The sequence below is a fragment of the Oryctolagus cuniculus genome, chromosome 11, assembly GCF_964237555.1.
Source record: "Oryctolagus cuniculus chromosome 11, mOryCun1.1, whole genome shotgun sequence".
NCBI lineage: Eukaryota > Metazoa > Chordata > Mammalia > Lagomorpha > Leporidae > Oryctolagus > Oryctolagus cuniculus.
Window position 1 is genome coordinate 56,414,970 of NC_091442.1, and position 13,500 is coordinate 56,428,469.

Below are 13,500 nucleotides of genomic sequence, written 5' to 3' on the forward strand. Positions count from 1 at the left end.
TGCTTCATACACACCACGGTTCTACTCCGGAGCCTTCGCCATGCATCCCACTCACCATCTTTTTTTTTTTTTTTTTTTTTGCCAGGCAGAGTGGACAGAGAGAAAGGTCTTCTTCCTTTTGCCGTTGGTTCACCCTCCAATGGCCGCCGCAGCCGGCGCACCGTGCTGATCCAAAGGCAGGAGCCAGGTGCTTCTCCTGGTCTCCCATGGGGTGCAGGGCCCAAGCACTTGGGCCATCCTCCACTGCACTCCCTGGCCACAGCAGAGAGCTGGCCTGGAAGAGGGGCAACCAGGACAGAATCTTGTGCCCTGACCGGGACTAGAACCCAGTGTGCCGGCACCGCAAGGCAGAGGATTAGCCTATTGAGCCACAGCGCCTGCCCCACTCACCATCTTTAGGGTTTGGTTTTGTTTTTAACGCTGTCTTTCTGATAACATAAAACACTTTAGGTTCATCTTGTATTTCCCCTGCCCCAGACCAAGGGTCAGCCATTTCCTTAAGGAGCTTTGTTTTATTGGAGAATGGGATTTAGATACAGGATCAGACATACTCTGTGTTTGGTTAATACTAGCCTGTAGCTAACATTAAATCTGGATAGCGGTCCCTTCTGAAATTGAAGTTATTCTGACAGGCTTCGCAGTTGTCCATCAGGCTCTGATTTCATTTTCCTACCCAGCCTAGAAATCTTCAGTCAACTGTTAATACCATGGGTACCAGCGTTCTCAATTGTTTTGCTCATTCCATTCCCTGTGTCTGCTTTGTCAATACTCAGCACTGGGTAAATTCAACTAGTTGATTTCCTTAGATAGCCATAACAAAATAACATTTTCACATGGGTGTGTGTGTGTGTGTGATTTTTGCAGCCTTAAATGAGCCCCTAATTGTGCCATTTATTCAGTAAACATAAATGGCACGATTATTGAGCCTTTTCTGTGTATGGGATGTGAACTTGAGCCGAGGATAGAAAGTTACATACAACAGGCCCTGCCACCAGGACTTCATGGCTGGGAGGCTGGCACTGTGCATGGTAGGTTAAGCCTCTGCCTGCGACGCCAGCATCCCTTGTGGGTGCCGCTTCAGATCTCAGCTGCTCCTTTTCCTGACCAGCTCTGCTGATGGCCGAGGAAAGCAATGGAAGATGGCCCAGGTGCTTGGGCCCCTGCACCCACATGGGAGACCCTGAAGAAGCTTCTGATTCCTAGCTTTAGATCAGCCCAGCTCCGGCCATTGTGACTATTTGGGGAGTGAACTAGCAGATGGAAGACCTCTCTCTGTCTTTCTCTGTAACTCTGCATGTAAAATAAAATAAATCTTTGAAAAAAAAATTTTAATACTTCATAGTGTGGAAGTTAAGACAGATTCCATTAATTGCTAGTTTTCCAATCCTGACCTCATTTTCAGCAGATGACTTGTCTCTTAGTTCATGGATAAAATGGAAGTGTGTTTTCAAACTTTCCTCTTCTCACAATACAAACACTAGACAGGGAACTTCAAAATGTTTATGGGAAAATGGAATTAAAAGATGAGTTTTGGATTCCGGGTTAGGATGCCCACATCTCATATCAGAATGCACGGGTTTGGGGCTGGTGGTGTGGTGCAGTAGATTAAAGCCCCTGCCTGCAGTGCCGACATCCCATTTAGGTGCCAGTTCTAGTCCTGGCTGCTCCACTTCGGATCCAGCTCTGTGCTATGGCCTGGGAAAGCAGTAGAAGATGGCCCAAGCATTTGGGCCCCTGCACCCTCGTTGAGACCTGAAAGAAGATTCTGTCTCCGACCATTGGAGCCATTTGGGGAGTGAACCAATAGATGGAAGACTCTCTCTAACCCTTTCAAATTAATTTTTAAAAAAATGCTCCCCAGCTCCACTCTTGACCCCAGCTTCCAGTGGGGACACAGACGACAGTGATCCCTCAAATAAGTGGACTCCTGCCGCCCACGTGGGAGCCCCGATTGCTTTCTGGCTCCTGGCTTCTGCGCAGTCCCAGCAGCAGCAGGGCAGGCATTTAGGGAAGGAACCAGCAGATTGGATGGGAGCTTCTCTCAGCCCCACCTCCCTCTTTAAAAAAAAGTTTTTCCAAAATGTTTATTTTGGTGCCAAACAAAATTTGAGATCAGTGAATAGTTTTTCCGTAACTTGTATTTCCATGGATGATTCGAAGACTCCTTCTATTTTGTTCTTTTTTCACCATTTGGTAAGCCAGACCCGCTACGTGTGCTCTTAATCGTGTTTCTTTTGACTTTTTTTTCCTTCTTTTTTATATTTTCCTCTTTTATCCTTAGTCCCTCCTTTGGTTCCCTTTGGTTAGCCTGGCAGCCTGTTTGAGTCCCCTCTTCCTTCCCCCATTTTGAAAAAACCTCGAGCTTCTGATCTAGTTCCTTTCATTTCCAAAGTTCCTACAGTAGTTTATGTTCATTTTTTTTTTCTTCCAGGATGCACTCCTTAGGCCCCTGTTTGGCACCCATTATTTACCAAGACTTTTTTTTTTTTTTTAATTTTTTGACAGGCAGAGTGGACAGTGAGAGAGAGACAGAGAGAAAGCTCTTCCTTTGCCATTGGTTCACCCTCCAATGGCCGCCGTGGCCGGCGCATTGCGCTGATCTGATGGCAGGAGCCAGGTGCTTTTCCTGGTCTCCCATGGGGTGCAGGGCCCAAGCACTTGGGCCATCCTCCACTGCACTCCCGGGCCTTAGCAGAGAGCTAGCCTGGAAGAGGGGCAACTGGGACAGAATCCGGCACCCCGACCGGGACTAGAACCCAGTGTGCCGGCGCCACAAGGCGGAGGATTAGCCTATTGAGCCATGGCGCCGGCTAAGACTTTTTTCTAAAAATTAACATCAGCAACCCAGTTGCCAGCCCCAGTCATCTTTGAGTAGCTGGTCCCCTAGGCCTCTCTGCGGCAATGTTCCGTTCCTTGTTCCTTCTCCCCCTTAAGTCCTGTCCACTCTTACCTAAATGATGACAGCTCCCAAACCTTGAGTCCCAGCTTTTGTCTTGTCCTGGATACCTGCTGGACATTTTCATCTGGACGTCCTGCACGTGTTAGAAGGACAGTCTTTTCTGATCCATGTCTCACTTAACAGTATCACCTAGCCCTTGAACACTCACACTTGAAACCTCAGTCGGCCTTTAGTGCTGTCTCTGAAGCGTTAGTTATTTGGGAGGCAGAGCAACAGAAATTGGAAAGAGAGAAGGGCGCTTTGATCTGCTTCCCCAAAATGCCGACAATAGCCAGGGCTGGGCCAGGCTAAAGCCAGGAACCGGGAACTTCACCCAGGTCTCTCACGTGGGTGATAGACACCCAGGTACTTGACCATCATCAGCTGCCTCCCAGGATGCACGTTAGCAGGAAGCTGGATCAGAATCAGAGGCAGAACTCGAATCCAGGCACATCAGTGTGGGAGTCCCAAGTGGCAGCTTAACCCACTGTGCCGCAGTGTCCACCCCACGGCCTCGGTCTCCCTACTGATCTCCCTGAGCCCCATTCAGCCACTGTCGTGTTGCTGCCAGGCCCCTGCCTAAAATCCTTTGCTTTTTACAAAAAGGCTAAGCTCCTGGCTGCGGGATTGGAAAACCTCTCCAGTCTGGTGTGGCCCCAGTCTCATACCGCTTTATTCTCACTTCCCTCACCTGCAGCACAGTCTGCTTTGTGTTTATATCTCCGTGCCACGCTCGTGCTCCTTTCTGGGGTGATGGAAATACCCTCCTCTGAAGCCCTCTCTGGGCACTCCCCTCCCCTATTTTCTGTGCCTTAGGCTGAATCAGCTGATTTCATCTTTCTGCTTGGACGGCTCCTTGTTGATACGCCTAATATACTAAATTTTATGCTTGCTTGCTAATGTGTATATGCACCTGCTTTTCTAGACTAAGTTTCTAGAGGGCTGGAATCACACTTCCATCTTTTGCAGGCTCAGGACCTAATGAAATACCTTTTTTTTTTTAAGAGTGGGATCTAATTATTTGCTGAATTGAATGAATAAACAACTCCCTCTAGTCCCATACAGCGGGATCACCACTGCCTTGAATCCCGAGTCCCTGATGAGGTTGGCTGTGAATGTGCAATCCAGGAAGCCTTTCCTCCGGGGCTGGAAGCCTCCTCCAGGCCCTTCCTACCCAGCACCCACATCCTCACCCCTGCTCTCAACATCTCTAGGCATGGTTTTTCTGCCTTTGAAGAGGGTTTTCAGCGTAGAAGCTGCCTTTCTTGGCCTGCTCCCTCCCTGAAGGAGTTGTCTGAGACACTCCAGACAAAGAAGCTATTTGACCTTCAACTCCACCCACCGGTTACCACCCTCCTTCCCAGACTGATCTGATCTGGGAGCCCACAGACGGCTGGACATTCCTCCTCACCAGCAGGGCCCCATAGGCCCCTGGAAGGGCGCGGGGAAGGGCGGGCAGCCCCCTCCAGCCCTGGCCATCCCTGCAGTGGCAGTTTTACACCCATTGGAGCATTTGTTCTCCTCTTTGCAAGCAGCAACCCAGGAGGAGAAAGGCCCTTGAATTGAAAGCGTCTATTCTCATCGCTGGCCTCAGCGAGGTCACTCTGAGGAAGGGGTTCTGGGCCGCCACCAGGGGGACAGAAAGCTGGGGAAATACTGCTTTTCCCCCACCCCCATTCGCTTGGGAGCCAGCTGCTCACAGGTGTGGAAATAATTTCCGGTTCACTAGTTTCTCACTTTGGGCAAGAGTCTGCTGGGGCTAGACTCCTGTGTCCGTTGCAGCCGAAGCCACAGGCCTTCTCCGTGCACACCATGTGTCCTCTCTTCACACCCCGTGTCCTCCCTTCACATGTTCTGGTCACTGCATCTGATTCCTCCCGGGAGGTGTATTGTGGGCATCCATCTGCCCCCAGCGCAGCCTGGAGTTTCTCCCATGTCTGCTGACCTCTGGTGGTGACGGGGTGAACTGTACCCTCCCTTTCTAGTTAGTGGCCCGCAGGCAGGTAATGGTGCATATTTTCTCAACGATCCAAATATTAAGTGAAAATATCTCTTTTACTGCTGAATTTTACATGTTTTTTTCAGGAAGCATGGTGTATTACAAAGAACAAAGCCTGGACTTCAGAGTCAGATTTACCTAGGTTCAGATCCGACTTGACCTTGGACAGCCTACCTAAACTCACTTTTCCTAACTACCTGTGCAGGAGAAGTGAGATGATTATCAAGGAATAGACGTAGCTGCACCCTAGCACATGGTGTGTGCCCAGTAAAAAAAAAAAAAAGAAAGAAAAGAAAAAGTTAACCTTTCAATAATGATGTGATTTTTAACTCTGGGGAATTTTATATCCTTTCTAATTCCTGAGTTTGGAAGACTAGAACTCTGGGCTGTGAAGCTGCTCTCTGCCCAGAGACCTTCAGATGTTACCCCTGAATGCATGGTTCTAAGGTCTTGACATGGCTTTGGTTTTTCTAAGCCTGAGAAGTGGCCAACAGGGCCCAGCACCCTCTCAGGGTCAGCCAAAGGCAGCGGATTGAAGTCAGGCATCGCCAGGCTCTCAGCCGGGCCTCCACGGCCCCTTCCTCCCACCATGCAGAGGAAAGAGGAGGTGGCTGAAGCGAGGAGGATATGAGATTGGTTCCCGCTCCTCCCTTTCTTCCTCTGCTCTCCCCCCACCCACCCTCTCCCCCACAGCAGCCTTCTCCCGGGAGACTGGGATAGGACGGAGGGGGCGGAGTTGGGGACTGAGGGACCTGAAGCCCCACAGTGCCCTGTATGTAAAGGGAGCGCTGGCCGCGCTGGCTGGTGCTCTCCTGCAGCGGCTGCCACCCTGCGGCAGGATGCTGGGCACTCTGGGGCTTTGGGCACTGCTTCCTGCGGCTGTGCAGGGTAAGTGCCCACAGAGAGGGGCAGGGTATTTCCCATCACCCCATGCGGGGAGGGGGCACCGTGAGGAGAGGGCGACAGGGCTGGATGAGTGAGGGTGAAGGGTAGACCCATGTGTCCCGATGGCGGGGTTCAGGTTCCAGGCTCGGCTGACCCCATGTCCTCCTGTGGCTTCACTCTAGTGACCCTGGGCTATGAAAATATATTTATATATGTATGCTTTGTCTATCCTTTTGGCTACTGTTTTTGCCCCAGCATTCACTCCCGTTTTGAATCCTCTCCTTTCCCCATCCTGGGCCTCAGCACCCCCAAACAGGAGGACCTGTGTGTTCTTTGAGGCCCCTGGAGTGCGGGGAAGCACAAAGACACTGGGGGAGCTGCTAGATGCAGGACCAGGGCCCCCCAGGGTTATCCGCTGCCTCTACAGCCGCTGCTGCTTTGGGATCTGGAACCTAACCCGAGACCAGGCACAGGTGGAGATGCAAGGTGAATGGCAGGTGATAGCTAGGGTGGGGGCGGGCGGCGCTGAGGAGGAAGGGGGAAATGGAATGTGTGGAGGGAAAGAAAAGCCCACGTGAGTGGGAAGGGACGCCTTTGATAGAGAAGGGATTTATCCCAGACCCCGCTGTGTTCTCTCCCCCACTCCTTCTCTCTCTCCTCTTCCCCGAATCCCAACCCGTCAGGATGCCGAGACAGTGACGAGCCAGGCTGTGAGTCCCTTAGCTGTGACCCGAGCCCCCGAGCCCGCGCCAGCTCTGGCTCCACTCTCTTCACCTGCTCCTGTGGTGCTGACTTCTGCAATGCCAACTACAGCCATCTGCCTCCTCTGGGGGGCCCTGGGACTCCTGGCCCCCAGGGTCCCCAGGCTGCCCCAGGTAGCTACAACCCAGGGGTACTGGAACCCCGTGGGGGTTGGGGCCTAGGTTAGCATGAGAGGCAGAAACAGGGCCAGTTCTCACCCTACCTCCCTGCCCCAAGCTTTCCTCCTCCTGGCCTTGGGAAGTTGGTTGCCCTGGTGACGGGAGATAAGGGGGCTGGCGACCAAGGTGGGGGTGGGTTGAGAAGCAAGCTCGGTGAGGAGGGGAAGAAGAGCCAACCGCAGGGTTTGGGGCAGGGCTTGCAGGCTGGTTCTTGCCTTCATGTGCAGGTGAGTCCCCCTGGATGGCACTGGCGCTGCTGGGGCTGGTCCTGCTGCTGCTGCTGCTGCTGCTGGGCGGTATTGTCGTGGGTACTGCTCTGCCCCACCCCCCGCCCCAAAGTTCCAATCCCTCTCCAGGCACCTCTCACCCCGACCCCTGACCTCTCACCAAAACTCCCGCCCCACAAAAGCCCCTTCCCGGTCTCTGTGCCCGTGTACCCTTGACCCCACGGCTCTTCTCTGCCCCAGCTCTGCTCCAGCGAAAGGCCTACAGGGTGCAGAGTGGGCCAGAGCCAGAGCCAGACTCAGGCAGGGACTGCAGTGAGGAGCTGCCGGAGCTGCCCCAGCTGTGCTTCTCCCAGGTGCCCCAGGGAGGGAGGCAGGGCTGGGTTCTTCTGGGTCCTCCTGGAGGTCGTGCTGGGGAGGAAGCCTGGCCCTGGTTCTAGCTCAGAGGTCCACACCCAGCACAGGTTCCCCACCAGGTCATCCGGGAAGGAGGTCACGCGGCAGTGTGGGCTGGGCAGCTGCAAGGGGAGCTGGTGGCCATCAAGGTCTTCCCCCGGAGGGCCGTGGCCCAGTTCCGAGCTGAGAGAGCCTTGTATGAGCTGCCGGGCCTGCAGCACAACCACGTTGTCCGATTTATCGCTGCTGGCCAGGGGGGACCCGGCCCCCTGCCCTCTGGGCCCCTGCTGGTACTGGAACTGCACCCCAAGGTAAGCACCAAGGAATGTGTGCCTATGTGTTTTTTGTTTTGGTTAGTTTTTTGAAAGTCAGAATTACACACACAGAGAGGAGAGGCAGAGAGAGAGGTCTTCCCATCTGCTGCTTCACTCCCCAAATGGCTGCAACGGCTGGAGCTGGGCTGATCTGGAGCCAGGAGCTTCTTCCAGGTCTCCACATGGGTGCAGGGGCCCATGGACTTGGGCCATCCTCCACTGCTTTCTCAGGCATAGCAGAGAGCTGGATGGGAAGTGGAGCAGCCGGGACTAGAACTGGCGCCCATATAGTATGCTGGCACTGCAGGCAGCGGCTTTTCCGGCTACGCCCACAGTGCTGGCCCCGCCTGTGTGTTTATACGGGGTTAGGGGTTGCACGGAAGCTAGACCCTAGCCACACTTCATCTTTTGCTTCATATTTTCTCTAAAACGCTAAAGGTGATTTTTCTTTTTTATTACACAAATTATACATGTTAATATTTTTAGTCCATATATTAGATACAGCAAGGCAGAAATTAAAACATTCCCAACTTTAAAGAAGAAAATCATTGTTAAAGAAATACCTCCAAGGCAGCCCTTGGAACGCCTGCATCCCTTGTCAGAATGTCTGGGTTTGAGTCCAGCTCCACTTCTGATTCCAGCTTCCTGCGAATGTGCACCCTGGGAGATACTGATGACTCAAGTACTTTGGGTCCCTGTTACCCATGTAGGAGACCTGGATGGCGTTCCTGGCTCCTGTCTTCGGCCTGGGCCAACCCTGGCTGTTGTGGGTATTTGGAGGAAAGTGAATCAAGCTGATGGAAAAATCTCTCTGTGTGTTCCTCTGGCTTTCAAATAAATACAAAATAAATAATGCTGTGGCCAGCACTGAGTACAGCACCAGCATCCCATATGAATGCCAGTTGTAGTCCCGGCTGCTCCACTTCCGATCCAGCTCATTGCTGGTGCACCTGGGAAAGCGGTGGAGGATGGCGCAAGTCTTTGGACCCCTTCGCCCATGTGGGAGACCCGGGGAAGGCTCCTGGCTCCTGGCTTCAGATCCACTCAAGCTCCAGCTGTTGCGGCCGTTTGGGGAGTGAACCAGTGAATGGAAGACCTCTCTCTCTCTCTCTGTCTCTACCTCTCTCTGTAACTCTGTTTTCAAACAAATAAAACAAATCTTTAAATAAAAAAAAAAAGGCAGAAATGCCTCCAAGCATTGCCCTCCAAATTTGCTCATGTCTTCACTCAACAACAAATACTTACAAACTATAGGGCGAGCACTCGATACCAAGAAGAACAGTCACTGCCTTTACAGATTTTCTAGTTGGAAGCAGAGGTAGAAATGGATCGAGTGAAGAAAAATAAGAGAGGAATGTTGTGTGTTCTAAGTGCTAAAAGAGAGGGCCATGATCCTGTAAGAGAAAATACGAGGGGGAGATCCAGAGCAGCAAAGGCGGAAGACCAGCTCAAGGTCTGAAGCTCTTCCTGGAGTCCATGCCTTTTCCCCATCTACTTTGCACTATGCATTGCATAGGAAGTTTCAACACATTTTTTGAGGATTTATTTTATTTATTTGAAAGGCAGAGTGACACGGAGGGAGAGACAGAGAGAAAGAGGTCTTCCATCTGCTAAATCACCCCCTAAATGGCCACAGTGGCTAGGGCTGGGTGGTCAGGCCAAAGCCAGGAGCCAGGAGCTTCTGGGTCATCTGCTGTTTTCCCAGGCACATCGGCAGGGAGCTGGAGCGGAGTGGAGCAACCGGGATTCCAACTGGCGCTCTGATATGGGATGCTGGCATCGCAGGGGGCAGCTTAACCTGCTGGCTCCGAGGCGTGCTTTCAAACTTAACCTCCACAAATGCGCTATAAAGTAGGAGTTATGATCCACCCGGGCCCAGGAAAGGAGAGTGTTTGCCTGGTATCCGGGTGACCAGAGGGCTCCCCTCTTATCTGTGCTACTTCTCTCCTGTTTACCGCTCCGTCTGGGCTGCCTGTTTCTTCCCACATTTCCACTGTAGCCCCGCCTTTCCGGTTTAAGTTTCGGTGCCCACATGCTGCCCTCGATCAGCTCCTCCACCCCTGGAATCTTAAATTCTGGAAAGCCCCCTCTCTTCGACCTCATGGCTACTGGCCCAGCCCAAAAAGCATTGTTTGTTTAAGCTTCTCTCTCTGTCCCCCACCCCACCCTGCAGTGTTAGTCATTCTTATTCTATGCCCTTGACACTGAGTGCGGGTTCCTATCCTGGGGTTTATTGCACACTCTATACTTTATGGGACTGTTATCTCTCACCGGACCCTGGGCATCCCAGTGTCTGAGCAAACTGCTGGACGCAGGAAGTGTTTGCCGTTCGTGGAATGAGGAACTCTCTCCCTGCTATTGCAATTTGCTCTTCTCTCACCCTTCCCATGGGCTCTGGCTGCCTCAGGCCAGCCGGGTCACGAGCAATGCCCTTGCACAGCTCATCCAGCCTCCTCTGTTTCCGTCTTTGTCCTCTGAGTCAGGGTAGGGTGGTGGTGGACAGTGAGCGATGCGTGAGTCAGCTTGAATTCAAGGTCCACGTTCTCACTAACAGACCTCAGAGAAGTCAGTTTCACTCTCTGTAAATCTCATCCGTCACGTGGAGGCCCTAGGAGCACCCACCTAAGCCACAGGGAATGCTCGGAACACCTGACCCACACTTGCTGCTTGTCACATTAGTCTGAGGCTCACTCTCACTCCCCCTCCGCTGCCTGTGTCTTGGTCTGGATGTGTCCCGGTGTCTGCTGGGGAGATGCAAGGGGGGGTGGTGGTGGAGTGAACTGATGTCTGTTCTCTAGGATGGAGCTGTGTGTGTCCCATCCTGCCCTCTGCTTCCTCCCCCTCCACCCCAGGGCTCCCTGTGCCAGTACCTGAGCCAGCACACCAGTGACTGGGGAAGTTCCCTGAGGATGGCTCTGTCTTTAGCCCAGGGCCTGGCATTTCTCCATGAGGAGCGCTGGCAGGATGGTAGGTGAGCTGGGAGCAGGGAAGCAGCCACACTGTTAGGTTTCCGATGCTTCCTTAGCTTGGAGGAGACCCACTGGGTTACAAGAGAAAGAGATCTGTGACCTTGAACCTCGGGTTTCCTCACAGGCCAGTACAAGCCTGGTATTGCCCACCGAGATCTGAGCAGCCAGAATGTGCTCATCCGGGAAGATGGGTCATGTGCCATTGGAGACCTGGGCCTGGCCTTGGTGCTCCCTGGTTTCGCTCAGCCCCGTGCCTGGGCCCCTCCGCAGCCCCGAGGCCCAGCGGCCATCATGGAGGTGAGTGCCCTGGGTAAGGGTGAGGCCCAGGGTGCCGGATGGAGTCTTTGGGATAGAGCAGCAGGATTTACAATGTGCAGGATGTTTGCTGAGTCTGGAGCTGGGTGCGGGGGAGGTTCAGTGCAGCAGTGAGGGGCCCGGCAGAGGTGATTCCTGGCCCTCCACACCGCCTTCTTCAGGCCGGCACACAGAGGTACATGGCGCCAGAGCTCTTGGACAAGTCTCTGGACCTACAGGACTGGGGCACTGCCCTCCGGCGAGCCGACGTCTACTCCTTGGCCCTGCTCCTGTGGGAGATCCTGAGCCGCTGCCCGGATTTGAGGCCTGGTATGGATGGGGCGGGGGGGTTGGACCCCTCCCCTGGTTCCCCTTTGACCCATTTTAGGGGCCAACCACGTCCTGACCTTGTTCTCAGAAAGCTATGACCTTTTTCTCCCTGGCTTTTCTACACGGAAGGGAAACTGACCCCCCTCCCTGCCACCTTCCCCCAGACGGCAGACCACCACCCTTCCAACTGGCCTATGAAGCAGAACTGGGCAGCGCCCCCACCACCTGTGAGCTGTGGGCCCTGGCAGTAGAGGAGAGGAGGCGCCCTGACATCCCATCCTCCTGGTGCTGCTTTGCCACAGTAAGAGGTCACAGGCGGGTGGCCTAGGGATCTGGAGCAGGGGGGGCTGGGCGTGAGCTTCAAGGACGCCCCTGTCAGGGCCAAGTTCATCTGCTCCTATCTCCTCCCATATGCCCCACTTCCTAGTTCGCATTCAGCTGGAACTGGGCAAACTTGCTCTTCTACCCTAACACAGCCTGCTCCATGCACCAGAGACCCATGACATTGTCCCGCCCAGCCTTGTGCAGTCTCTCCCTCCTCACTGCCACCAGTTAGCCCTGCTCCTCAATCCTCCCCTCCAGGAAGCTCTCCCTGCCTCTGTTCCTGTCCCAAGGTGCCCCCTCCCCTGGCTGTCTGCCCCAAGGTGCTGACTCTCCTAGCGCACGGGAGCCCAGGATTCAGTGAAGTTTGCTCCTCGCTCTGGCCTGTATATCTGTTTCTGCTGCGAGGGGGACGCAGTAAAAGCCAGTTCTAGGGGCAAAGGGCCTGCAGATAACATCCTAAACAGGCTGCCCCTCTGCTACCTGGTCTGTCCGGTTAGATGACAGAAGCCAGACAGTGGTTGTAAAAGACCCTGGTTGCTGGAGGGGAAGGAGGGTGGATTTGCTATTAGCAAGTTGAGCTATCTATGCAAATTAGCTCTTTTGGAGGAAAAGTGGACCCTCTGGAAGGCTCTCAGGCAGCTGTCTCGGCGAGAGGGAGAGGAGGGAGGCTCCAGGGAGAAACAGCAGCGGCACTGAAAATGCCTGTAGCCTTGGAGCCACTCAAGCTCCCGGGGTCAAGCCTGCCTCCTGCTCGCTCCCCCAGGACCCCGGCGGGCTCAGGGAGCTGCTGGAAGACTGCTGGGACGCAGACCCGGAAGCGCGGCTGACGGCCGAGTGTGTCCAGCAGCGCCTGGTGGCCCTGGTTCATCCTCAGGAGGCCCAGCCCTGCCCAGAGGGCCGTCCACACGGCCACCCAGAAGACTGGCCCCCTGCTCCTGCCCCTGCCCCTGCTCTCCTCCCCGGCAGCCCACAGCCGGGTGCCTGCCACTTCGGTGTTCAGCAAGGCCTTTGCTCCAGGAACCCCGGAGCTGCCTGTGCCAGTTCTGACGTGTAAATAAGCAGTTTGTGTGTAATCCACCTGTAAACGTAAACATGGCACTGGTATACCTGTCTGCTCTGCCTCTCCACTGTTTTCCCACTCCCCAATCTGTTAGGCAGGAAGCTGGAAATTGAGCCTATGTGTGTGTGTGTGAGACAGGCCTGAAGACCAGCACCCATTGCAGAAGCCCCAGAAACCCAGCATCTTGCACTTCAGAGTCCTGCCCAGACCCTGCTAACCTCCCAGGTGGTCCCAGCCCTTCCCTCAAGGCAAACTCCCAGGAGAATTCTCTCTCCTCAGGACCAAAGGGGTTACCTGATCTGATAACACAGGGCAATAAAACCTTCACAGAGTCCCCTTGCCAGCAAACCTGGGGAGGAATTTGCAAATTTTCACTCAACAAACCCTTCCACCAGGGCTCCCCCTTCTTTGTCCTGGAGGAGAAAGGGAGGTGGGTAAACAGACTCCCTTAAAAACCTAGGGAGTCCAAACTGACCACGCACTCAGCCCTCTGCCTCTCTGCCTAGCCGCCCGCCTGGCCTGCCCAGGTGTATTCTCTTCATTCAACCATGTGACCTTGCTCTTCCCCTGAGCGCTCTCTGTCTGTCCCCTCCGTTTTGACAGATGCCCTGTCCCCAATAAACCTTATCACTCTGCACTCTGTCTCATGCCTGAATTCTTTCTTGCGTGAAGAACCGTGGCCTTTGCTTCTGTGGCCTTCCCCCACCCCGTGACAAATCCACTGACCCTCTGGTGGGCACTCAGTCCACTGACCCTGACCGTGGGCAGATGCGCACAGGAAGGAAATAAAGTCCACTCTCCTAACTCACACCCTTGGGACTGCCTCCCTTCTGGTGATCCTGGGACC

General features: G+C 54.0%; 1 protein-coding gene across 4 annotated transcripts; it reads left to right on the top strand.

The window, feature by feature from the left end:
• The first annotated feature begins 5,225 nt into the window (after positions 1-5,225).
• AMHR2 (anti-Mullerian hormone receptor type 2) lies at positions 5,226-13,290 on the top strand. 4 transcript variants are annotated; one of them, XM_051844891.2, is made up of 11 exons: positions 5,226-5,825; positions 6,126-6,308; positions 6,506-6,697; positions 6,970-7,050; positions 7,210-7,322; positions 7,443-7,673; positions 10,529-10,643; positions 10,770-10,942; positions 11,179-11,269; positions 11,434-11,570; positions 12,357-13,290. In XM_051844891.2, the coding sequence occupies exons 1-11, from the start codon at positions 5,777-5,779 to the stop codon at positions 12,645-12,647; spliced, it is 1,656 nt and encodes a 551-aa protein (XP_051700851.2). In that variant the 5' UTR covers positions 5,226-5,776; the 3' UTR covers positions 12,648-13,290.
• Positions 13,291-13,500: the final 210 nt, after the last annotated feature.

Excerpts from the sequence above, each read along its gene's own strand:
- AMHR2 (XM_051844891.2), top strand. The coding sequence starts at position 5,777 with ATGCTGGGCACTCTGGGGCTTTGGGCACTGCTTCCTGCGGCTGTGCAG. Across the intron at positions 6,698-6,969 it reads GGGTCCCCAGGCTGCCCCAG|GTGAGTCCCCCTGGATGGCA; the intron begins GTAGCTACAACC and ends CTTCATGTGCAG. Across the intron at positions 10,943-11,178 it reads GCCCAGCGGCCATCATGGAG|GACTGGGGCACTGCCCTCCG; the intron begins GTGAGTGCCCTG and ends CTGGACCTACAG.